The following is a 27,032-nucleotide window of genomic DNA, read 5'->3' on the forward strand; positions in this document are numbered from 1 at the left end:
TTCGGGACATCCTGGTTGCTCCGCTTATTCCATAAATTTCTACTGCCTGTAGTCTACTTCTCTGCCTCTCACCCAGGGTCCCTCTTCCTTCACCATATGTTAGTGCATTTTCCACTGCTGTTTAAGAAATCTTCTTAATTTCTTTGATGGAATTGGTCGAGAGGAGGAATGGGAACTCCTTCCGGCACGATACTATCTACTAATTGTTATTTGCCAATGATCAAGTATTTGATAGTACAAAGTGGAGAGAATGTGAAGTTGATGATAAAGAAGTTAATGGAAGCATTTGAACGAGTCGCGTTTAGAATAAATATGAGCATAACAGAATATCTAGTAGTGGGAAGAGATGGAAGAGGTACAGTACTGCCGCAAGGAACTCTTACAGCTGTAAGGCTTCTGTTCCATTATCCAGCAGGATCCAGCAGGCAAGAGCAGCACGTAAGATGCTAATTGGTGTTCTGTGGAGCAGGGCAATATCAAAAGAAATAAAAGATAAGGCCCTCCGTTGCATGTGAGGCTGCTGTTATATAATAATCTGATCCACTGGTACGAAGAGTGGAATGCTGTAACACCTTTGCTTTACGTAATAGCCATGTTTACTGTTCAGCAGTGGCGATTGCGCGATAACGAGAGCGGTGACGTAGTCAGTGTAATCATCTAGAGATAGCAGAGTAATTTTTCACGCTCAAAATCGCGTCTCGTCGCCGTGCGATAATTTTCGCAGGTGGCATGGTAAAAACCGGAATATCGACAACATGGTGCTTTTAGGAGCATGTGCGACTCTGACGCAAGGAAAACAATAAATGAAAATAAGACTAGGTAAAATGTAAGACATTTAAAGGGATTAAAAAGTGTCCTACCTGCTCCCGAACGCTGTGTGCGCCCAGGCAGTAGAGTAGGAGCTGCATAGCGACTGTAGGACCGGAACCCAGACACTTTACCAACGCGCCACTTTCTGAACTCTGTGAACATAAGCACAAACCCAACACTCACTAACGGACAGGTCACCAATGCATCGTTTTATAGGGAAAATTAGATGAGAAGAGTTGGTACACGAATAGCGCTGTACGTGTAGTACAATTAGAACAGAAATTTTGAATGCGAGTAATGTATTTACTTGCTTCTCGAAAGAGTATTTACATGAGTGACGAGGGCTACAGGAGACTTAAGAGAATGCAAGACACGTTTAAAGTTGTACACTAGTGTTTTGTAAGTGCAAGACAGAGTGAACTCTGTAAAATATCAGTACATTTTACGAAATATAAAATCTTCTTTTAACTCACTTTGTTCTTCAAAACTCCCGCTTCTCAACGTTTCAGTTCTGCAACTGAAACTTTCTAAGGAAATACCCTTCTAGAGTGACAGACCGTTGTCTGTGAGTAGCTGCTTGGAGCATTTTACGTAATATATTGCTATTGTTTTGTTGAGCAGTAGGCACTCGTTTGTTACCCGGTAAAGCTTAGCTGTACCGAGTATGTCAGGCTGCTTCAGGAGCTACTGACGGCCCAATGCTAAAGGGAGTGTACTGTTTATAATACTGTAATGGGGTAAACACAACAGTTTTGCTTCCTGTGCAGCAGTACAAGTTTCACGAAAGCTGTTCAATCATTCACGTCGTATGGAACACACGTGAGCCTTACTGTCTTATTCGGGAGGACGACGGTTCAATCCCGCGTGCGGCCATCCTGATTTAGGTTTTCCGTGATTTCCCTAAATCCCTCAAGGCAAATGCCGGGATGGTTCCTTTGAAAGGGCACGGCCGGCTTCCTTCCCCGTCCTTCCCTAATCCGATGAGACCGATGACCTCGCTGTCTGGTCTCCTCCCCCAAAACAACCCAACCAACCCAACCCCAACCTTACTGTCTTGTATAACGAAACGGTTTACCGGCTATTAACAAAATTTATTTTCATAAAGCGTGTTTCTAAACTACCCTTACATGCTCCTATGAATTTAGAAAAGGAACACTTGTCTGGAGACGAACCATTTCCGTGCTGTAGGAGCGAATGTAAAACTGTGTGTTTCTTTGTTTCATGCCTCGTGGATGAAGGAGCGATAGTGACTTACTGCGTTCTGGTAACTACTATTTATTGTAAACTAGCGCGGTAATATTGCCCGGAGCAAAAGTACCGACGAATGGTAGAATATTCTTAACGCACTCTGGTATCCAATTTCTTCTGATGGTTAGAATCTCACACTGCTTCTCAAATGTTAGCTTTGAGAACTGCTAATGCATTAATAAATCGCTTACAAATGTAATAATTACTAGTGAAAGGCATATTCTGCGAGCGCCTCTCTGGCAGCAGCGGTCAATCCCCAACACCCCACCCCCCGCTGCCGTATTAGAAAAAAAATATTTTGTAATATATACGTGGCGTCTGTTCTTCCGGACATGTCTGAAAGAACAGACACCACATATATATAATTAAGGCGAGGATGGCCAATGATCTCTTCAGGACAGATGCTCCCCAGGCTCGAACTCTTACGGAATCTGCGAAATGCTGCGAACAGTGAGGATAATGGGTAAGGGGAAATACATTAGCAGTGTGTAATTAAGTTGAAAATTGAGTCTGACCGGGGTCGTGCTAAACCATGCAGTTGCGATGCCCTGGGTGTCTGGATGGCTCGGTGGCCAGAACCTGTGCTTAGTAAGCAGGAGACCTGTATTCTAGGCCCGGTACCGTACAAATTTTCAACTTTCCCCATTGATTTAAATCAGTGCCTGCTAGCAGCCAATGCCTGGAATTCCTCTGCATATTAAAATAAAATTATGATCTTAAGAAATCGAATTCCCATTCTGCCTCGCCATATGGACCTGTTAATTTGTAATATGGCCGTCATTTGGCGTGAAATCTCAGTCAGAACTATTTTCCGTTTTGGTACTCTACTTGCAATTGAAAATGCGAGGTAGCTCTGCATTTCTAATAGTGTTGTACCTTCAGTTAGCGATGTTTTTTCTCCTCTCACCAGGAAATAATAAACTCTCCAAAAAGTTGAATATAACAAATATTCATATGCGCCAGAACGTTACCTGCTTGAGACCAAAATGATATGCGCATATCTCAAACATTTTCCTCTCGGTTAAGTAGATTTTAGGTAGTAGATACCAATCATAAAGTTAATACGTTTGGTGATTAATAAACACAGTCTTTCGACAGTTTATAATTTGATGTGGTACCAAATTGTGCTTGGTTTTCTCCATCCTTATCCCTTACATGAAACTAATATGAGCCTCCAGCTCCTTCAGCCGCTCCCTGTAACTCAGCTCAGATCCTCTGTACGAACTTGGTCAGGGTCACAGAAAATACACTTGTTGGTATTACGAGTTAAATTACTAGAAAGAGTTGAGGAAGTGAACTGAAACTTTATGCGACAAAATTTTATGTGGTTGCAATTCAGTGATCACAAAATCACCTTAAATGAGGAACAAAACTAAGAGTACGATTACACTACTTGTGCCAGACACAACTTGATTTTTCCAACGCATTGGGCCTTGATGCACGCTTTGATTCGGTTTCAGAAGTGACATGTAAACCTCGTGGCCTTCTCTGAAATATGGTCACTCACAAATGTTGTGTTAGGGAGCTGTATCAATTCGTAGCGTTTCTGTTTTGGAAGTTCGTATTCCGATTGCTATGGGTTTATTTATCGATTGTTATTGCATCATTACATGCGTGAATCCAAAGGCAACTCGCTTAAGAGCACAGCCAAAGATACACAAACAAGGTGATCCGATACGTCCTGTGGTGAACTCTATAAATAGCCCAACATACAAATGTCACAGAAACTGAATAACATACTTACGAAAAATTGTACATGTGAAACAACATATTCTCTTTCCAAAGATACTCGGTTATTATCACTTGACATTACGAACCTTTACTGAAACATATCCATACAAAAAGCTGTAACAGTAATACAAAAGAACCTTACGGTACATAAGAAACTTGCATACACAGATATTACTGAATTTATGGCACTACTCCAGATAACTCTAAGTTACAACTACTTTACCTTAGGCAACATTTATAAGCAACCAGATGCCTTAGCAATGGCGCCATATATGTCAGATACCATAGCTGACATACACATAAATCACTTGGAACAAAAGTTATTTAGCAGCCAAGAACCCTGCATGGAGGAAACTGAATTTTATAGGGAATGTGTAGATGACACACGACTCTTAGTGAGAGGGGATGCCAAAGACATAACAGACATTCTACATTGCTTCAGTAATCTATACGAGAAAATTACGTTTACAGTGGAACATAAACAAGACAAAAGCACCAGTTACCTGGACTTTAATATTACAAGAAACAACAACACATGCGCATTCAAATTTTTTAGGAAAAATTCAGTGACCGACACCAAAATCCCAGCAACCTCTTGTTACTCGGGCATCCATAAGCAGTCAGCATACAGGTCATTGATACGTAGGGCAACTAAAATACCTTCCAACCATGAAAACAAGCAACAAGAAATTAATATAGTGAAACAGATTACAGTTACCAATGATCGTACTGCTTCCATGGTAGTCACAGTCCTAGATAAAATGAAGAAAGACACAAACACAGAGTGCACACAGAAGAAAGAAGACAAAAATAAATGTTTATCTAGCATCTCATACGTTGGCAATAAATGACAGAAGATTGCAAATATTTTCAAAAATCTCAAAGAAAAATTGGTCTTTCTACGTCAAATAAACCACAACAAAAACTAATACATAATATGAAGTGTAATTATGACGCAGACTCAGACTCTAGAATCACAAAGTGACATATCAGGAACGCTCGTGTTCTGCCTAGGACAACCAGATTGAAATTTCAACACCAGGTACACAGGAGACATTAAAGCCTACACACACAACAGACACCCAACATCAGCAATAGCCATACACGTACATAATACAGAACACCCATTTGGAAAAGTAGAAAAATGTGAAAGTACTCCATCGATTAAACGAAGAGCATAAAATGGATTTGTTGGAAGAACTGGATATAGATTCACATTACAGAAAATACAAAAAGAAATCAGACGTTTTGAGAATACACTTAAATAAAAATTGTAACAAATGGAAATAAACACCATTGTAAAATGGATATAAACAAATTATAATTCATATTGTAGAGATAATTATTCTCTGTATAAAAGCGTATCATGTATTACGTAAGTTATTCTCGATATTTAGTGTGCAGTGGAAGTTTTGTCTGATGTTTAACATGTGTGAGACACTGTATAAATGGACTATAAGGAAACTGTAAGTACAATTTCATCCAAATTTCGCTATTAGCTACATATAAAATCGATAACTAAGTAAAAATGGCGCGTTTTTTATTTGTTGCAGTAAGTCAACAAAACCAGCCGGAACCCCACAAATCGAAAAAAATTACGTAAAAATGACATAATACAGTGAGAAAACATACTTGAAAACGGGAATCATTTCCCAAAAAGCTTCGTGTACAATATGAACTAAAGGAAATCGTGTCTCGTAGCGGAAAGGTTATTTATGAACGAACCAGGCGTCCGAAAAACCATTTGTAATGGACAAAATCAGAGTGACGCTAAATGGTAGGACAGATTTATTATGTTATGCAGACGGCATCGCAGCTCTAGCAGAATCAGAGGAAGAGATGGCAGGAACTGTAGAGCACCGAACGCAAAATTCAAGTAAGATCGGGTTACGGATTAATGCGGAAAAGACCGAGATAATTGAGGCATCATGAGAATCCCCTAATGACATCCCATTACAGGTAGGGATATGGAAATATGCTAAAGTGGAAAATTTTAAATACCTTGTTACGTGGTTCAACAGGCAAAATAATTTAAAACAGGAAATAAACCAACGTATTGTGAACGGGTCTAACACTTATTTCAGTCTAAAGCAGATAGTGTCATCCAAGAATCTGTCAATCAAGACCAGACTTAAAGCATACAATGCCGTGATAGTGCCAGTATTGTTGTATGAGACAGAAACCCCAAGCATAACAAAGAAGGATGAAGAAAACTTGTTTGGCTTCGAAAGAAAAGTTATGAGAAGAATCTTTGGTCTTGTCCAGGAAGAGAGCTTTTGGATACGTAGAAAAAACCAAGAATTGTATGAGCTGATGAGGCAACCGAACATCGTTCAAAAACTGAAAGCGCGGAGAATAAGCTTGGCAGGCCACATTGCTAGAAGACCAGACACCTTTCGGGCAAAAGCCATATTTATGGGAAGAGCTGTTGGAACCCGCCCAATCAGAAGACCCAGGAAGCGATGGGAGGATGATCTACAGAAGGACAGTTGCCAGCTAGGAGTCAGTGACAACTGGATCAAAGTGCACAAGATTGCCATCTATGGAGGAGCATTGTGATTTCGGCGCGTGGTCTACAGGGTCATCTATCACCAATATGATTGACTGATTGATTGACGTGGTTTAGTCCTCATAGAAGGACCCGTGGTCTAGGAGTAGTGTCTTGGGTTCGATCCCCGCCACTGCTTAAATTTTGATAAATAACCAGCATTGACGGCCGTGACTTCCGGCATAAGAAGTCAGCCTCATTCTGCCAACGGCCTTGTCAAAGAGGGCGGAGGAGCGGGTAGAGGTTCAGGGCACTCTCTTGTCCTAGGGGTGGGAAATTGCCCCTAAAGGCGGAAAAGCATCATCCACACAATTCCGAAGACGGCAAGAGCTGACAAGTGCGAGAATTATCGCACAATCAGCTTAACAGCTCATGCATCGAAGCTGCTTACAAGAATAATATACAGAAGAATGGAAAAGAAAATTGAGAATGCGCTAGGTGACGATCAGTTTGGCTTTAGGAAAAGTAAAGGGACGAGAGAGGCAATTCTGACGTTACGGCTAATAATGGAAGCAAGGCTAAAGAAAAATCAAGACACTTTCATGGGATTTGTCGACCTGGAAAAAGCGTTCGACAATATAAAATGGTGCAAGCTGTTCGAGATTCTGAAAAAAGTAGGGGTAAGCTATAGGGAGAGACGGGTCATATACAATATGTACAACAACCAAGAGGGAATAATAAGAGTGGACGATCAACAACGAAGTGCTCGTATTAAGAAGGGTGTAAGACAAGGCTGTAGCCTTTCGCCTCTACTCTTCAATCTGTACATCGAGGAAGCAATGATGGAAATAAAAGAAAGGTTCAGGAGTGGAATTAAAATACAAGGTGAAAGGATATCAATGATACGATTCGCTGATGACATTGCTATCCTGAGTGAAAGTGAAGAAGAATTAAGTGATCTGCTGAACGGAATGAACAGTCTAATGAGTACACAGTATGGTTTGAGAGTAAATCGGAGGAAGACGAAGGTAATGAGAAGTAGTAGAAATGAGAACAGCGAGAAACTTAACATCAGGATTGATGGTCACGAAGTCAATGAAGTTAAGGTATTCTGCTACCTAGGCAGTAAAATAACCAATGACGGACGGAGCAAGGAGGACATCAAAAGCAGACTCGCTATGGCAAAAAAGGCATTTTTGGCCAAGAGAAGTCTAATAATATCAAATACCGGCCTTAATTTGAGGAACAAATTTCTGAGGATGTACGTCTGGAGTACAGCATTGTATGGTAGTGAAACATGGACTGTGGGAAAACCGGAACAGAAGAGAATCGAAGCATTTGAGATGTGGTGCTATGGACGAATGTTGAAAATTAGTTGGACTGATAAGGTAAGAAATGAGGAGGTTCTACGCAGAATCGGAGACGAAAGGAATATGTGGAAAACACTGATAAGGAGAAGGGTCAGGATGAATAGGACTTCTGCTAAGACATGAGAGAATGACTTCCATGGTACTAGAGGGATCTGTAGAGGGCAAAAACTGTAGAGGAAGACAGAGATTGGAATACGTCAAGCAAATAATTGAGGACGTAGGTTGCAAGTGCTACTCTGAGATGAAGAGGTTAGCACAGGAAAGGAATTCGTGGTGGGCCACATCAAACCAGTCAGTAGACTGATGACCAAAAAAAAAAAGAAGAATATGCTAACCGAGAGATGCCATAAATATTTTATTTTTCCTTTTAGGTGACAACACTTGACGAGTGTTGTACTGAAGCTATCATCAAGACTGTGTAATGTTTTATGCTGGAAAGAAGTTATAATTTTCTTATTTTGGATGAGGTAGTTTCCAAGTCTCCCACTTCATGGAGAACTGTTGTTACAACTTCCAGCTTGCTTAACATCCATGAAGTCTGCCAGTCGTTGAAAATTTGTAATTTGAAGCGTCTTGTCTTGATATCTAAAGATAAGCGAGACTTATAGAATAATATAGTAAAGGCGAACTGCTCGTCACAAATGAAAGATCACACTACATACGCGTTCTGTAGCATTGTAATCTCCCTTTTCCATTCCCTGCCCCCCCCCCCTCCCATCCCTCCTCCCTTCTCCACACCTCTTCTCTAGAATCAATCAGGGTACACAGGTTTTTAGATCGACGCGCATACTCACGCGATCATAACGCGATCGAAGGGCATACTAGAAACACTGCCCAACACACCTGCACAAAACTCCATCGGATTTTCACTGTGGTTTCCATTTCACGACCGATAGTTCCTTACTTTCCGAATACACAAGAAAACACATATACCTGGATATTTTGCACGAGATATCTCGCCATTTGGTCGTGTATGACCAATGATTACATTTGAAATAATCCTTCAACAGATTTTACTGGACTGTTACTTGGATCGCAGCATCATGATAGGCTTTAGCAGCTACAGGTTTCACAGCCGAAAAAAATATTTGAAGGACAATTACCTGCTTTACTGGCTGTCGTAACTTGCATTAGACTATCTCCTTGTTTTGTCTTTTTCGATGCTGGAAAGTTGCAGTTGCGAAGACATTTTCAGGTGTATGGTATCATACGTGAAACGGACATACTTGGGCTGCAGTCAAAACATGTTGGTAAAGCGTTGTTAAAATGCTATTGAGAGCAGCACTTTTTAAAAAAAATAAACGACATCAAAGTGTTTAGTGAATAGTTGTGACATAACATAACACTTGGAGGTATAACGGTGTATCTGTTATTGTCGCACAAAAAATCATGGCGACCAGTCCATCAGAAATATGTCATATGCCTATTTCTCTTTATGTTGTACCGTGCAAGATGTTCAGCCAACAGCAGTTTCCGGAAAACTAGACTATGGGTTAGTGGTTGACTGACTGTTCCATTGATCAGGGGTGGAATTCTATTACAGCAATTTTTCTTTCTGAATGGGATGGCAATTTGAGAACGAGGGGTCTCGCTTACAACCTACTGTTGTAGTAACAGTTCACCGTCAACAGTAGCTAGTATGGCGCGATGCCCAGAAGTTCCACGGGCTGCTACGGCGGCTGCTAATAACTGCGTGTGGCAAGCGCCTGCTTAACGGAGCGGTATTAATAGACCGCTCATTGTTTCACTCTGGTGAGCACACGATTGCTCGCAGCCTGTCCACAGAAACGGTTTGTAGTTGCAAATGTTCTCCCTAAGTAAACTGGAACTGTTTCCACAATGGCCAACTGGAATGTGTAGATAAAACCAGAGTCGTAATCACGGTTAGACTACTAATATACAGGGTGAGTTCCAATTCCAATGACAATATGTCGGAGGTTACTCGGGGATGTTTCCTTAGTATTCTGATGCAAGTGACCTGTGATCTCTGCTGGCTCGTTAGAGAGTAACTCCATCTCGTTTGATTACTTACGTCATTTATCTTTGTAACTATATCTACATGGATACTCTGAAAATCACATTTAAGTGCCTGGCAGAGGGTTCATTGAGCCACCTTCACAATTCTCTATTATTCCAATCTCGTATAGCGCGTGGAAAGAATGAACACCTATATCTTTCCGTACGAGCTCTGATTTCCCTTATTTTATCATGGTGATCGTTCCGCGCTATGTAGGTCGGTGTCAACAAAATATTTTCGCATTCGGAGGAGAAAGTTTGTGATTGGAATTTCGTGAGGAGATTGCTCGATTCTGTCTAGGGTCTCTTTTTTCCTGCAGTGTCAGTTAACAGTGAGTCACAGCGGTGAGGAATCGATCTAATGATGAAGAGATGGTATAAATGGCCGTTATGCACTTAGGGCGTGCGTTCACTGCCAATGGAGATCTCTTGGCTTGAACAGGAATTCGGCGTTCCAATTGTATTTAGAAGCCTTACTGTGATTGGGATGGTGAACATTCGAATGTTTTATTCCTAGTTTGCCCACTATCGGACTCTTTAACAAAATGAGTGAAACAATATGCAGAATCACAGTAGGCACATTTGGTGAAAGCAATATCTATTATTCCTCAGAACCACAATCTTGAGCTGGAAAATTTTATGCCACTCGACTCATATTTTTGAATACAGCAACATGTGTGGGAGTACTGCACCCAGCCGCTTGCCAGGAATATTGAAGCATAGGCTGATATACTGGAGCAGACAGCTGGTTATGGGTAACAGAATGTATTTTCATTATGAAAATTCTACTTCCTAATTTAGTGTCAGTCACTGCAGAGAGTCCTTATAGAGCTTGTTAGCCTTCATGCATATGGGCCGGCCGTTATGGCCGAGTGGTTCTAGGCGCTTCAGTCTGGAGCCGCGAGACTGGTACGGTCGCAGGTTCGAATCCTGCCTCGGACATGTATGCGTGTGATGTCCTTAGGTTAGTTAGGTTTAAGAAGTTCTAAGTTCTAGGGGACTGATGACCTCAGATGTTGTCCCATAGTGCTCAGAGCCATTTCAACCATTTTCATGCATATGCCGGAAGAAATATACATGCAAGGACTGTACGAATTTTGTTGTTTTTAGTGGAATGATCAAACAGTCAGTATCTACACCCGCAAATGAATCATTTACTGTTGTTGTGGCCTTGTGAGCACTCCAGAAATCATAAAGAGTATACACTTCTGATTATTTGCTATATTTTCATTAATAACATTCATGAAAAACGATTTTAACCAGACTTTTGACATTTTCACAAATATATGTTTGCTGGAGGATGGTTTTCAAACAGCCTGTTTAACTTTCGGGTGAAGAATTTTTTCCCGAAGACAAACATACAGTTTTGTTAGGTGTCTACTCATTGAAAGTCCAGCATCTTCTGTACAACTATCAGTTGTATTGCGTGCTGTCTGGACCACGGCAACTGTTGATTATTCCTCTGTGTAGATAGTGTTACACCAGAAGTTGGTTCATAGTTAAATGCACTTTGATCAGTGGCAGTATGTGGAAACTTGCAGTTCTTCAACAAAATGGGTCCCAGACTGACAAATATCTCGGTCTTTCTGTACATCTCTGGATGTCATGCAAATCATTGACGAACATTCTGTTTCTTTCTTAAGACGTGCTAAGAAAGCCGCAGAACATTTAAACCTTTTGTGCCCAATTTCTCTTGCGTTTTGCATGGTCCAAAATTTCGGTGTGCCAGTAATGGACAGATTTTCCTTAGTTCCGTGCTATGTCAGTTTGGGATAGAATGTTTTGTTTTATCTCCAGTTCTTTCATTGCCTTGTTTCCTTGAAATACCTGTTCATTACGTCTTTTCTTCTCCACATAATCAGGTATTACTTTGATGTTCGATGTGCTTTTTACAGATGGATGTCTCTGCAATAATGGGCTGTAGGTCGCAACGTTTCGTGAATGTGTGTGGTAATCATCATAAATACGTTCCAGAAGTTCTTCCGAAAATTTTGTTTGAGTACTAACAGTACCGGATTTGTTTTGTGGTGAAGGTGCATAGTCATTAGAACTGTTGGCTTCTCTTTTAGGAGTACTGTTTCCGCTACTGCTTCTAACGCTACAATCACCAAAAAAGCACTGCAACAAACACAAATATTATTAATTGCGTTAATGTCCACAATCCTATCGCTATGTAACTTCAGTTGAGCAGTCAAATGAATATCCATGTTTCTGATCAATCAGATCCACCAAAAATATTGCCAAAGTGTCATAATCTCTTTCTACAATGCCCTCCGTTAGATAACAACTTCTTAACTTGGATTCTGCAATATTTAAAAAATGCCAAACAGTAATAGTTACCTTCATTTTTGCTGTATACGTATGACAGTACTGACACACGTATATTAAAAACGTCAAGCACTCGCTGAGGTAGCTGATTGCCTGTTAATCATCTCCCTACCCCTCCTCCTAAGAGACTGCAACTGCTGTTGTGTACAAGAGCAACATGTTACACGCCATCACAGGCGTGGCTATAAATCTGAGATTGGGTCTGTATACAAACGTTTAAATAGAAATTTCTGTTCAAGCCGAGAGACGTCTCTCGTGAGAGCAATGGAGTAACAGCACAGTGACTATGAACGTGTCCCGTAGCGACAGCAACAACACCACATATCCTTTGCATCTGTAAATTTTGATGGGTATCACTGTTAAAGTACAACTAACTAGCCCGCACCTTCTAAATTTGCACTGTTGCGCAGATATTTTCAGATCAGTGCAGATACGGTATCTGACCAGAAGTATCCAGACTCCTACGTACTGCCTAACTGACCACTAGATGTAACAATAAACGGACGCGTCAGTATAGAAGCATACGATCATTTCATTTCGTTTCAATAGAGAACCAGTAACAGCAGAATGTGTCGATCAGCACAGCTCAATGACTTCGAACGCTGACAAGTCGCTGGATGCCATCTGAGTAACAAGTCTATTAGGAGCAATTCGATCTTTCTAAACCTGCCCAAGTCATGTGCTTGTGATCAGACTGTCAAGTGGGAACGCGAACGACAGCTATAACAAGACTAGATAGACATCATTTACTGATGGGCAGGAACGATCGAGGATTTCGTATAGCGGTTGTAAAAAAATCGCATGGAAACAGCGGAAGAAATGACTCGTGAGTGTGACTAGCAGTCCAGACAGCGCAATGACTAAGCGTAGGAAGTTAAAAAGAATAGGGTACAATGGTCAAGCACCTCGTCATAAACCACAAATTTCTGTAGTCGATGCTAAGCTACGTTAGAGGTGGGATAAAAAGCAACTCCACTGGACAGTGGATGACTCGAAACGTGGGATTTGGAGTGACAAATCACGCTATACCCTGTGACAATCCAATGGAAGGGTATGCATTTGCTGAATGCCTGGAAAACGCTACTTACCATTATGTGTGACACTAACAGTGTGGTACGGAGGACGTGGTGTTACAGTACAGGAGCGTTTTTCGTGGTTAGGGTGTGGTTCCTTGTTGCGCTTAAGAAAATATTAAATGTGGAAGCATAAGAAACATTTGCGGCATTCTGTACTGCGTGCAGAACAAAAACAAATCGAAGACGATGCTTGGTTGTATCAGTGTGATAATGCACTGTCGTAAAGGAGCATCTGTGAGGCAATGAACTGTGAACAATAAGATTCGTGAAATGGGCTAGTCGGCTCAAAATCCCCACACGAATACAATAAAACCCATCTGGGATGACTTAGAACGACGTCGACTTCCCTCCACACCTCAGCGTCCAACATCACTACCTCCTCAGCTTTCAGCTTTTGAGGAAGATGGGACTGCCATTCCTCCACAGGCTTTCATACACCTCATTCAGAGTATTCCCATCAGAGTTCGAACTGTCATAAAGGCGAAGATCGACACATACCATAGTAACGTGGACTAACAGGTTTCCGAGTACTGTTGATCAAATAGTGCACAAAAGTAAATCTGGGTTCTGTCTCTAGGAATCTGTAGAAATGCACTCGTAGGAAGACAGTAATGAGAAAAAGGCCTGTACCTCCCCTGTCCTAATTGCCTAATGACATAGGTATACTTATTTCCAGTGAAGGACTGCTGAATATTATGCGACTACGAAAGACGTAAAATGTTTGATCCTTTGATTTATTCTTCTTCGTGCAAAGAAGATTTATAAGAATCATACACTGATGATGTCCACCACTAACCATGTACCTTGCTGGGATAGGGCAGCTTGCGTGCCTCTTCTATACAGAAAGTCATATCGTAGGTGCAACTACAACGGAGAGGTATCTCTGGAGAGGCCGCAAAAATATGTGCTTCCTGAAGGTACTGCGAAATGCTCAAAGCAAGGGGAAACTACAGCCGATACATTTCCAGAGGATTAATGGTGGCATCTTCGAGGGTAAAATATTTCAGAGATAAAATATTCTCGTATTTGGATCTCTGAGCGGGAACTACGCATGAGGATGTCACCAGGAGAAACAATACTGGCGTGTTATGAAATGGAGCGTGGAGTGTTGGATCCCTTAATCGAGTAGGTTGGTTGGAGAATTTAAAAAGGGAAATCAAGTTGTGTGTACTGAGAATTAGCGAAATGCGCTGGGTTTCTGGTTAGGTCAATACAGGATTATCAACACAAAATGAAATACAGGTGATACAGGAGTAAGTCTAATAACGAATAAGAAAACACGAATGCGTGTCAGCTACTATGAACAGCATAACCAACGTATTACAGTGGCCAAGAGAGACACTAGGCCACCACTCTCCACAGTAGTATAAGTTGGCATATTTACTAGCACCGCACAGGATGAAGAGATTGAAAGAATTTACGATGATATAAAAGAAATTATTCAAGTAGATAAGTGAGACGAAAAATTAATCGTGATCGGGAACTGGGACTCGGCAGGGAAAGAACGAAAAGAAAAACAGCAAAAAACCTTGGACTGGGAGGGAGCAATGAAAGAGAAAGCCACCTGGTTGAATTTTGCACAGACTACAATTAATCAATTTTGCATTCCATGTCAAATCGCGGAATTTCGGAACATTTTCCTGCTGGACCATCACGGATTTCCATGAAATTTGTGTTAAGATTCGCACAAGTCCCCTATGAACTTTGGTAAGGTTTAACGCTCTTCGAATCAATACTGACCAAGATATAGTCATTCGTTTGACTCCATCAACGACTTTGTGCAAAGCGAGAGTGAATGTCTGGAAACTTTGAGGTGTTATATCAAGGGCAACAGTTCCTTGAATGAAATGAAATTTGTCCATCTTGTACAACTTTTTGTGCTCTCTTAAGTATAATAATGAAAAGAATTTTACGACATTTAGCCATAAAATTTTAAGCAAAATCGTCCGAAAAAGTCGGGTCCCGAAAAATGTCAAAGTTTGGCTTCTTATATCTCAGGGTCTAAAGGTGTGACGACCATGAAAAATAGAATGTAGTAACCTAACAACGCAAAGTTCTCAAATATAAAGTTTCTTTTGGCTACTACCTTCCAATACTGACTAAATTAAGTGTAAAATTGAAGATATTGTAAAAAGATATAAAATGCACTGTTTTTTACTTGATTTTGCGGAAAACTATGCTCTACAAAACTTTGCAAATTGATCTCCTTAGAAAAACTATGGTTTTATCCGGAAAAGCGCAACTGATTACGTGACGTAGTCTAGCAATAGTAGATAATTTGAGTCACAGTCGGGCGCAAAAATCGTGGCACGGAAAAAAAATGTAAATTTCCGATACTTGTATCTCTTACAGTGAACGCATGCCGAATATGAATATCTCGGTAGCACAAAAATGTGGAATACAAAATTTCATTCACCTACTATTCACCAATAATTCATCTAATATTGAGAAACGGTGAAAATAGGGTATTGAGACACTTCTTTTACAAATAACTTTCTCTATTTAACTTTCAAAACCAGTTTTATTCGAAACAACGTATTTTGTACCCCCTTCCCCCTCCCCCCCAAGAACACTGGATTTAATTTCCAAAATGGGCTAACAATACTACGAGAACTGAGGCAAAGTAGTTGGAAAAATCGCGCAAATGTATAAAGTTTTAAATTTGCCTTTTTATGTTATCTCATTATCTTGTGTAACTTCGGGCGCAACAGCTTAGCAACAGGTTTTCCAATATAAAATATCGTTTAAGTACTGCTTTCTAAATTTGCACAAAATCAGTTCAAACTTTTTTTCCGTAAAAATTACAAAAATAGATCACATTCAATTCGCCTTTATAAAATTTGTTTTCCATAATTCATTTCAAACTAATCAGAGTGGGAAAGAGTATATACTCAAACATCCACAAAATCATGTTCAATTTTCCAGTGTGCGCTAACAATACCTCAAAATGACTGAAAAACTTGAGGGAATGTACCACGGCAACAGGCTACATTGCAGCAATCTGTTATGTGTATTTTCTTGCTTGTGTTTTCTGTTTTAAAATTAACAAGTAACATCTCACTGTTTTTCGTTGGTCCATGATGACCCTGTCACTACACGTTAAAGAACATGAACCGATAATGTGGTCGCCATAGGGCCAATGCATTACTAGCCACGAATGAGCTTCTTCATCTAGGTTCCCAAGCCTTGTTTGGTTTCGTAATTTACATTCAAAGCCTTGTGATGGTATCTGTCAAGAGATATTGAATCTAACTGACAAAAGAAGAAAATAAAAAATTCAGCAAGTGAATCAGGTAATGTGGAATACATCCGGATACGGAAATGAGACTGAGAGGAGTGGCAAATCAGAAAAGGCAGGACAAGAAGTGCAAGCTTGTAGAACTACGCACGAATATGGGAAACGCAGATGGACAATAAAGGATATTTAATAAGACCTTTGAAGAAACGTCTGTGTGAATCAGGTGGCAATATCATACTAAGTAAAAATGGGAAGGCTTAAAGGTGGAATACATACGCAGAGGTCTATATATGAGAAACAAGCTTGAAGATAATATTATAGAGTGATATCAGATAGCAAATGAAGACGACATAGAAAATATGATGCTGCAAGAAGAATTTGAGAGAACTCTGACAGACCTAAGCCGAAACAAGTCCTCTGAAACAGACAACAGCCCCTCAGAATTATCTCCAAGATGTTACTTGCACCCGTCCTCGGTGAAACCTACAACAACGAATTAAGACAGTTTCTAACAAATTTATCCACATTCGTGCGAAAATAGAAAGCTAGTTAATCAATCGTCAGCCTTCGTTCAGTGCAATACGGGCCAGGGATAGAAACTTGCTACTCGTTGCGGAGGCTTAGAATCTTCCGCAGACCGTGTGGTTCAGGCTCGACCGTCTAAGCAGATCCAAGCTGTTCGCCCTCCGTCCTAACGTACTGCTGAATCTAACACAAGATTAATGAAGTAAATAGCGAAAGAATATCAGTCGCCTCTATGGAGAAACCTTTTCTTAGTATCTTCACAATATTCCAGTGTAATATTATGTCACTTCATGCTAAAAATCTGTACTGCTTCTGAATAATTACATATTCATAGTTCAACTACCGGAGCAATATGCTTAGTTAGTTCACGTCTTTTCTCTCCAAGAATTATCCTTAGACATACCGTCTTTTTATGATAATGGATACCGTCTGTTACATCAAGGAATAAAACCTAGTGCACGAGCCGTATAAGCAACACAACCTATGTGGTGTTGGTATAACACAGCTGCATCACATTCACATAGCGCCTTTGGTCTGTAAGTAGCGCACTTCCCATGCCATGAATTGTAGACGTTTTTGTTTCTCAGACTCAAGTCCAATATTTTATTTATTCATAAATGTTTCCCAAGGTACACGAGACAGGAGAAATTCTTTCAAACTTCAAGAAAAATGTAACAACTCCGATTGCGGAGAAGTCACGTACTGACATATATGAACACTACCGTACTATCCGTTTAATAAGACATGGTTGCAAAACATTAACATGAATTATTTACAGGAGAATGGAAAAACTGATAGTAGTTTGAGGTCCGGGGAAATGTAGTAAAACGCGATGCCAAACTCACTCTTGACTTATCATAGAAGATAAACTGAAAAAAGGCAAAGCTTTCGACGACGTTGTCGGCAGTAAACTTTTTTGAAATTCTAAATGTTGGTTGCATGGGAGTAAAAAGATATCTACAACTTCTACAGAAATCATACAGAAGTTACCAGGGTCGAATGACAGTAGTTGACGAGGGAAAGAAACAGGAGTGTAGCCTCTCGCCTATGTTATTCAATGTGTATATTGAGCAAATGCTAAATGAAACCGAGAAGAAATTCAACAAGGGAATTATTAAAGTTCATAGAGTAGAACGAGAACCGTTCCCGTTAGCCGATGGCATTTTAATATAGTCAGAGGCGGCAAAAGACTCGGATGAGCAGTTGAACAGGATGGTAGTGTCTCGAAAAGAGGATATAAGATAAACATCAACAAAAGTAGATAGAGGCTAATGGAATTTAATCGAACTGAATCAGGTGCTGCAGGTAGAGCTTTTTAGGAAACGAGTTACTAAAACTATTCAGTGAGTTTTGATATTTGGGTAGCAAAACAATTAACGATGATCGAAGTAGAGACGATATAAAATGCGGACTGGAAATAGGAAGTAGTGCATTTCTGATAAAGATAAATTTGTTAACAATGAACGTAAACTTAAGTGTTACAAAGTCTTTTCTAAAGGTATTGGAGCAAAGCTTAGTCTTGCATGGAAATGAAACGTTGCGAGTAGAAGGTTTTGAAATGTGGTGCTACAACTGACTGTGGAAAATTACATGGCTAGATCGAGTAAGTAATAAAGAGGTACGGAATCGAGCTCCTGAAGATAGAAACTTGCGTCACAACTTGACTAAATGAAGGAATAGGTCGAAAGAACACAACCTTAAACATGAAGGAATCGTCAGTTGGTAATGGAATGGAGTGTAGTGGTTAAAAATTGTAAAGATAAACTAAATCTTGATTAGAGTAATCCAGTTCAATAGGGTGCAGATTGCAGTAGTTATCCAGATATGATAGGGCTTTCACAACACAGACTGGTGTGGAGAGCTGAATAAGATCAGTGTGCGGACTGATGACCACAACAACAGCACCTGATGAGCATTTCTTTTCCTGGAACCACAAACATGTAAGACTTTCGAAAAGATTTTGCCTCCAAATCACTGTAATCGTATGTCGGTAGGCATGAGATAACATGCGCTACCAATATGTTCCAAAACACCGCACAGAAAAACGGAATTTTTACGGATCTCATACCTCGGATTCTGTTGGTGATAGAAAGGTAGGGTCAAGTGTTTTGGATAGCCCTTGGGGTAACGACCGTTTGTATATCCTAAAGAAGGATCGTCTTATTGTGACTATCCTACTGTACAGGGCCAAAGAATGAATATTACACCCTTCCTATAGCTTAGGCAAATCGAGGAGATACGTTGCTTCCTTCTGCATTAGATGTGGTCTACGGTGCACCTTAAGGGGCTTATGTAGGTACCATTTAGTTCACGATCGGTTCATGAGAAAATCTGAAAAAAGAGTTTTTCATCATTTTAAACCGTGTGCAGCGAATATCTAAAAAACTATCCGCAGAAAATTGCCCACATTTTAACAGTATATTCTCTGCGCATTTATCTAAAAGTGCCGTCTTCCCATTTTCAAATATCTTTATCCGCTATACATAAACACCCGAAAAACACGGTTTACGGTATTAAATAGAGCCGCGGATTCCAAGGCCGCTATGCACATAAAGTGGATGTCATTTTTACAATATATTTCTAAGATTCCGATTTCGGAAAAGTTTGGAAATTTTCTTGTCATATTTCTTCGTAAAATATGCACGTAAAATCCCGTGTGAGGCGCACACGTAGTTTATAAAGTGACGTAGCACAGAGAAATATGCTGCAATGTGTCTCCGTTATCATCAAATGGGTTTGAGAACCCTGAGAAATGAAGTACATACAAAATTTTTATGTACGTAAAATTTGATCTGAGGTGTAAAATTATTTTTGTGTTGTTGGAATTTCACATAAGTAAACTATCAAAGGCCCGCCCGGCTAGCCCCGCGGTCTAACACGCTGCTTCCTGAGCGGGAAGGCGTGCCGGTGCCCGGCGGATTAGTGTCGAGGTCCGGTGTGCCGGCCAGCCTGTGGGTGGTTTTTAGGCGGTTTTCCATCTGCCTCGGAGAATGCGGGCTGGTTCCCCGTATTCTGCCTCAGTTACATTATGTCGGCGATTGCTGCGCAAACACTGTCTCCACGTTCACGTACACCATAATTACTCTACCGCGAACACATTTGGGGCTACACTCGTCTGGTGTGAGACGTTCCCCGGGAGGGGGGGTCCATTGCGCGCCAAACCGCACAATTATCCTGAGTTCGGTGTAGGACGGTGGTTGGGTAGGTGTACTGCTGTGGCCTGTTGTGGGGATGTAAAACACTGAGGGCTATGTCGAGACGAAGCCTCTCCTTCGTTTCCAGGGTCCCGGTTCAATACACAGAATACAATACACACAAACTATCAAAAGTAGACACATCTAAATATCAAGTTGATATTTATATACAATGAAATGAAGCTTACACCTTTGTTTCGGACGTCTAATTTGCATTACAACTTCACTACATTTGTCAGACATCCAAGTTTCCACTCTTTTTATGTATTGTAGATACTTACGAGACTTTTAATTACGAGACAATTGGTTTACATAACCTGATATTTATTTTTCGACCATGATTTTTGGGATGCTTCTTGACGCCGCAACACTTGAAAATGGCCTAAGACTAAAATACAGCCGGCCGGGGTGGCCGAGCGGTTCTAGGCGCTACAGTCTGGAACCGCTCGATCGCTACGGTCGCAGGTTCGAATCCTGCCTCCGGCACGGATGTGTGTGATGTCCTTAGGTTAGTTAGGTTTAAGTAGTTCTAAGTTCTAGGGGACTGATGACCTCAGAAGTTAAGTCCCATAGTGCTCAGAGCCATTTAAACCATTTTGAACTAAAATACAGATAGTGAAAGAAACACATTATATACAATCAAATGGTGGAAGCATCTTTTCGAGCACAACAACATCGATGACCCAAAACATTATGACTAATGCCCTGTGGTATTGCGGCCTTCTGCTATGATGCTATGGGCGACATTCGCCTGAGCTTCCATGGGCCCAGTGGTAGTAATTGCAGGCGCCATGACCGCTGTGGACAATGTGAACATCATTGCGGACAATTTGCATCTCTACGTGACATGTCTTCCCCGATGGCTATCACATCCTCCAGCAGGGTAACTGAGCGTGTCAAAAGGCCAGAATCATGCCACAGTGGTTTGAGGAGCATGATGGTGAGCTCAACGTTGATGTCTTGGCCACCAGATTCACCTGACTTGAGCCCGATGAAACACATCTGAGTCACTACGGCACTCACAGACCACCATCCCGTAATTCTGGGAACATCGTGCCTTTTGCATAGACATCTGGTGCTACATACCTCCCGAAACCTACCAAGAACTTGCCGAACCAGTACCATACAGAATCTCTGCAATATTGCATTCCGAAGATGGACCAACGCGGTATTAACCAGGCAGTGGTGATGTTTCAGCTCACTGTGATATTTACATGTTCGAAGGTCAATGTCTGATGATCGAAGAATAAATACTCAAAAGTGGACGAACAAATCGGAAGAAATTTAAAATGGGCGGAACACGTTAAATGACTGAGATACTAAAGAATAATGTTGCAAACGATTTGTCGCATAAACAAAGAATTCTAAGTGGAAGAAGAAAATCACTGTAAAAAATATCATTTCACATAAATCCAGCAACAACAAAGGTGAAACATAGAATGAATCCTTATTTTAGTGATTGGAAGTGAAGTAGTTCGAGCACAACATCGGCTGGGCATGAAATTTTTAAGACGTTCGTGCGAAGAGACGAACTACTAGATTTGTTAATGGTAGGTTCGCCCAACACTACTGAGAGAATTTAGAGGACCGACATTTGAAGCTGAAAGCAGAACACTTTTATTGCTGTCAAGGTACATTTCGCATAAGTACTACGATAACAAGGGAAATTAGGACTTGTCGGGAGGCATACAGATGGTCGTTTTCTGCTCGCTCCATATGCTAGTACAAAAAGAAAATAAGTGACTAATTGTGATACAAGGTACTCTTGAAACTTCCTGGCAGATTAAAACTCGAACTCGGGACCTCTTCGTCGCGCACCATACAGTAGTTCGCAGAGTATGTATGTGTACGTAAAGGTACCTGTAAAGGAACAGAGGTGAAACTGATGGCATTACTACACTGAAGACGTGAAGGAGTCAGGTTTTACGTAACATGCTATTTGATATTATTAATAATAAATAAAGTAACCAGTTCTACTAAGAAATTGGGAACCAGAGTCGAAGTTGACCACCGACAAATAAATTAGGCTTCTCTTAAACCGAATATTTGTTAGTAGCTAGAGTTTTTATGGCTACTGACAATTTATTGAAAAACTTGATCCTGAAGTTTCAGAACATTTTTTCATCTTGAACGTACACAGCTATTTTGAATATTTATTTTACTGCTGACAGTCAAAGGAGCTCGGCGAATTTTTACTTACGAAAAAGATGAATAAAACAATTTGCTTTAAGTTTTGCTTGAAAAAATGGTATAAAGTGCAGCACCACATTCTAAATGTTGACTGTGGCTTTTGGCTGGTCTGATGAGTAAGACAAGAGCTTACGGTGGCATGAACGTTCAAAAAGGATCGAGAAGACGTTGAAAACGACGAACACCCTGGGCACCCTAGCACATCAATTACTGACGACAATGTGGAAGAAGTAAAGAAAATGGTTCTGAAAATCAACGAATCATCATCAGAGAGGTTGCTGATGATGCGGCATATCCTCTGGCTCATGATAAGCATTTTTTGCGGACATTTAGGGCACGAAACGTGTAGCACGAAAGTCTGTTCCGAAATATTTGAATTTCGACAAAAACCACGTTTCGCAGATATCGCTCAGTAATTGCTGAATGAAGTCGACAACGATCCAGAATTCGTAAAGAACAGTTGATGAAACATGAGTATAGTGGTATGAGGTCGAAACCGAGGCCCAATCGTCCCATCGGAAGCTGACTCAAGAGCCAAGACCGAAAAAAGTTCGACAAGATCGATCGCATGTTAAGGTTCTTCTCACTGTTTCCTTCGATTACAATGGTATAGTGCACCTTAAGTTCCTACCTTACGGTCGTAAGTCGGTAAGAAATAATACATGGGTGTTCGCGTGAAGCAATCAGGAGAAAACGAGCAGAATTGTGGCAAAACGCCCGCATCTCGTGGTCGTGCGGTAGCGTTCTCGCTTCCCACGCCCGGGTTCCCGGGTTCGATTCCCGGCGGGGTCAGGGATTTTCTCTGCCTCGTGATGGCTGGGTGTTGTGTGATGTCCTTAGGTTAGTTAGGTTTAAGTAGTTCTAAGTTCTAGGGGACTGATGACCTAAGATGTTAAGTCCCATAGTGCTCAGAGCCATTTTTGTGGCAAAACCACTCGTGGAAAATGCTTCATAATGCTCCCACTTACACCTCAGCGCTTGCTCGTGATTTTTTTGCAAAAGAAAAAACCGTTATCTTGCCTCAGCCGAAGTATTCGCCAGACATGACTCCCTGCGACGTCTTTCTATTCCCGAGACTGAAGAGTACAATGAAAGGACGTCGTTTTGCTGATAAAGGAGATAAAAACAGAATCGCTGAACATCATAACGAAAAGTGAGTTCCAGAAGTGCTTCTAAGACTAGAAAAAGCGCAGGCACATGTGTGTTATATATGAGGGGGATTTCTTTGAAGGGGACAAGCTGAAAAAACAGAGATACCTAGAAAAGAATTCCATTACTTTTTTATCACTCTTCGTATTGTGAAAAGTAATGGTCCCAAAACACTTCCCTGGGGCACGACCGAAGTTTCTTTTGTGTCTGCGGATTTTTCTGCATTAATAATGACATGCTCTGTTCTGTCTGCCAAGAACTCTTCAGTTCAATAACAAACCCGGTCTCGTATCACGTATTGCTCGTAGTTTATTAATTAGACTACAATACCGAATTGTATCGAACGCCTTCTGGAAATCGAGAAACACAGCATCAACCTGGGCGCCGGCATTTACTGCTTTCTGTGCCTTAACAGTGCGAGCTGGACTTCACACGCTAGTTCTGTTTATTCCTACAAAGAATATTTTTCGGTCTCCATAAATGTCATAACACGTGAGCATCAAACGTGCTTCGAAATTCTGAAAACAGATTGACGACAGCTACGTAGAATTTTTGTTTTGTGCCTTTCTTCAACAATCCTTCTTGGAAACGGGAATGATCAGCATATGTTTCCAATCACTGGGAACCCCTCGCTCCTCCAGAGACCTACGGTAGACTGCAAGTTCCTTCGCATATTCTGTGTTAAATCGCACAAGAATACCTTCAGGTCCAGTCGCCTTTCATCTGGCGAGCGATTTCAGTTTACTGAAATGTACCGCGGTCATTTATTTCGCTTTCTCTGTCATTTATAGGTTTGTGTCGTACTATTTTCCTCATGAAATAATTTTGAAACAAATATGTTTGGTATTTCGGCCTTGTCTATGCCATCCACCGTTTCGATGCCGGTATAATCACAGAGTGTCTGGACAGAGGGCGTTGATCTGTTTACTTATTTAACATGAAACCAAAATTTCTTACCATTTTCTGCCCGGTCGGTTGATAGGACTCTACTTTCGAATTCGTAGAACTCCTCGCGCTTGGCTCTCCGTAAGTTAATTTGGCTTCGTTCGCTTTCTGTTTGTCTACAAGGCTTTTGCTGCAGTTAAATCTGTACTCAAGCAATCTTTGCTTTCGAGGTAGCTTTCTGACAAGACTGTCGAACCATGGTGGGTCTTTCCCATCCCACATAACTTTGCTTTGATGACACGTCTCCTTAATACATTGCAAATGAAAAGTCACATCGAAACACTGTGTAACTGGAAACCAAAACTTGACAAGATTCTACTTTGTGTATTCGAAACATTAAATATTAAAGATAGCACATGCAACACATTTTGAATCTCTAGCACGTGTGAGGCCTTACAAAATAATTTCGTAGGACTTCTTTTTTCTGACATTGATCGTCGGTCATTTAAAGGATGGGGAATTCTAGATCTTCTCATGATAAGGTTTAATGTTCAGGCCTGTATACCATTGTTGAAAGCATTGTTATTCTCCTGTGCGAGTTCGTGCCTATGATTGCTCTTATAGCCACAAAACGTATATTATGAACACCATTGTACTTACGTATGCCGCTGGGAAAATCAACATACAGCCGTCGAACACACCAAGAGCCAACTGCATCATTGCAATGGGGTTCATGACGCTTTCCAGGTGCTGGACAAATCTGAAAAAGGTTAATTTCTGTTAATAAATGAACAAATACTAGAAAATTACGTTTCAGTCTTTCTGCCTTATAAAGCAGGCGTTGCAGATTATTATGTTATCACCTCGAGTCACCCCACCTTTTTTATTTGAGATCAACATTGGCGATTCTTTAGTTCGTTTTTCAAACTGATTCGGGAGCAAAGTAACAGTCACACATTTTCGTCATTGATTAATGTTTTATGTCGCTATAATGCTGTTTCCTAGCATATCATGTAAAAGTTGTTTTCCTTGATACCATACCACTAAATACATTACCGGAAAAAAGTTAGTACACCTAGAAAGACAACGTCGCCTTTGATGCGATGATGGCACACGCCACCTAGATGATAGTGGATGTACTGATAATGGTATCAACGTCGTCCGCCAGCAGTAGCGTAGTGGCATAGCTACCAGAGCCCCGTCTGTGTCTACCCTTAATAGGGAATACTCACAGATAGAAGGCTCAGTACTGCACAAACGCGTAAAGCCAGCAGGCAACTATGCCAGGGAGACGCACTCGCTTGCTACAGCTAACTGAGGAAAGGGGTGAAAATTGTGGCCCTCGAAGTGGTAGGAAGATCCTTTCGGAAAACTACCACACAAGTACGGTACAGTTGGGCAACGATGCTTAGTAGCGTCATGTGAATATTCTCAAACCCGTAGACGAGGTTCTGGATGTCCAGGCAGCACAGACGCCCGCCAGGATCGAATTGTAACGGCAGCAGTGGCAGACCATACAGCTACCACAGCACAGATAAAACGGCTTGTGAGCTCAGACGTGAAACACAAACTGTTGCGAACTGGTTATTAGCTGTAGGACTACGGGCCCGCACACCTATAGCCCGTCTTCGACTCACACCACAGCATCGACGTCCACGGCTCGACTGACGCCGTCTGAGGATCGCTTGAAAATGGAATGACTCGCCGTGGTCTTCAGCGATGATAGCAGATTCTGCCTGCACGCAAGTGATGGTTGCTTGCGCGTACGACATAGACCTGGTGAGTGCTGTCTTGCAGAGTGCGTCCTTCCAAGACACACTGCCCCCATCCGGAGCCTTACGGTCAGGGGTGCGAGAAGCTACAACTCTCGTTCGCCTTTGGTGTTTCTGAAGGAGACATTAACCGGAGCTTGGTATGTCCAGAATGTTATTACACTCTTTCTTGCAACAGGAAGGTGACATGTTGTTCCAACAGGATACTTCTCGACCACACGCTGAACGTGAAACTAAATGTGTTCTGCGAGACATGCAGCAATTTGGCCAGCACAATTTTCGGACTTGTCTCCAATCGAGCATGTGTGGGGTATGATGAGACAGAAGTAAATCGTGCGGCTCGTCAATCAACAACCCTCACAGAACTACGTGAACAGGTTGAGCAGGCGTGGCGTGACGTATCCCAGGACATTACTCGCAATCTGTCCGCCCCAGTAGCTGAGTGGTCAGCGTGACGGATTGCCGTCCTCTGGGCCCGGGTTCGATTCCCGGCTGGGTCGGAGATTTTCTCCGCTCAGGGACTGGGTGTTGTGTTGTGTTCATCATCATTTCATCCCCATCCGGCGTGCAGGTCGCCCAATGTGGCGCCGAATGTAATAAGACCTGCGATATGGCGGCCGGACCTGCCCCGCGAGGGGCCTCCCGGCCAATGACGCCAAACGCTCATCATCATCATCATCATCACTCGCAAACTGTCCGAATGACCAGATGTCGGAGTCAGTATGTGCACTGCCGTCCTTGGAGGGCACACAACATACTAATATTGGTGTTTGAACGTGGTTCGATACCTGATTCCTCAGAACCACTTCTGCTATTGATCTGTAATTGTAATCATTTCATGTATTTCATATGCATTGTTACAACTATAAATCTTGACTAAATTGAAACCTCTAAAAGGGTGCACTTATTTTTTTCCGACAGTGCATGTTTTACAATTTTGTTCCCTGCACTAATCTCAAGAAATGAATTCCGAACCTTAGGCATAACGAGCTTAGAGGGGGCAACTTGTAAG

The 27,032-nt window shown here is 41.4% G+C and overlaps 1 protein-coding gene across 1 annotated transcript in view; it reads right to left on the reverse strand.

Annotated features, from left to right (window-relative positions):
• The window catches only part of LOC126480675 (odorant receptor Or2-like), a 74,640-nt gene that overhangs the window by 35,883 nt on the left and 11,725 nt on the right, over positions 1-27,032 (reverse strand). Inside the window, exons 2-3 of the mRNA XM_050103899.1 lie at positions 24,909-25,008; positions 861-962 (exon numbers count right to left, since the gene is read on the reverse strand). Of these exons, the coding sequence (XP_049959856.1) occupies positions 861-962; positions 24,909-25,008 (202 nt within the window). The remainder of the gene's footprint in view (positions 1-860; positions 963-24,908; positions 25,009-27,032) is intronic.

Source organism: Schistocerca serialis, chromosome 5 (genome assembly GCF_023864345.2).
Source record: "Schistocerca serialis cubense isolate TAMUIC-IGC-003099 chromosome 5, iqSchSeri2.2, whole genome shotgun sequence".
In the NCBI taxonomy this organism is placed as follows: Eukaryota; Metazoa; Arthropoda; class Insecta; order Orthoptera; family Acrididae; genus Schistocerca; species Schistocerca serialis.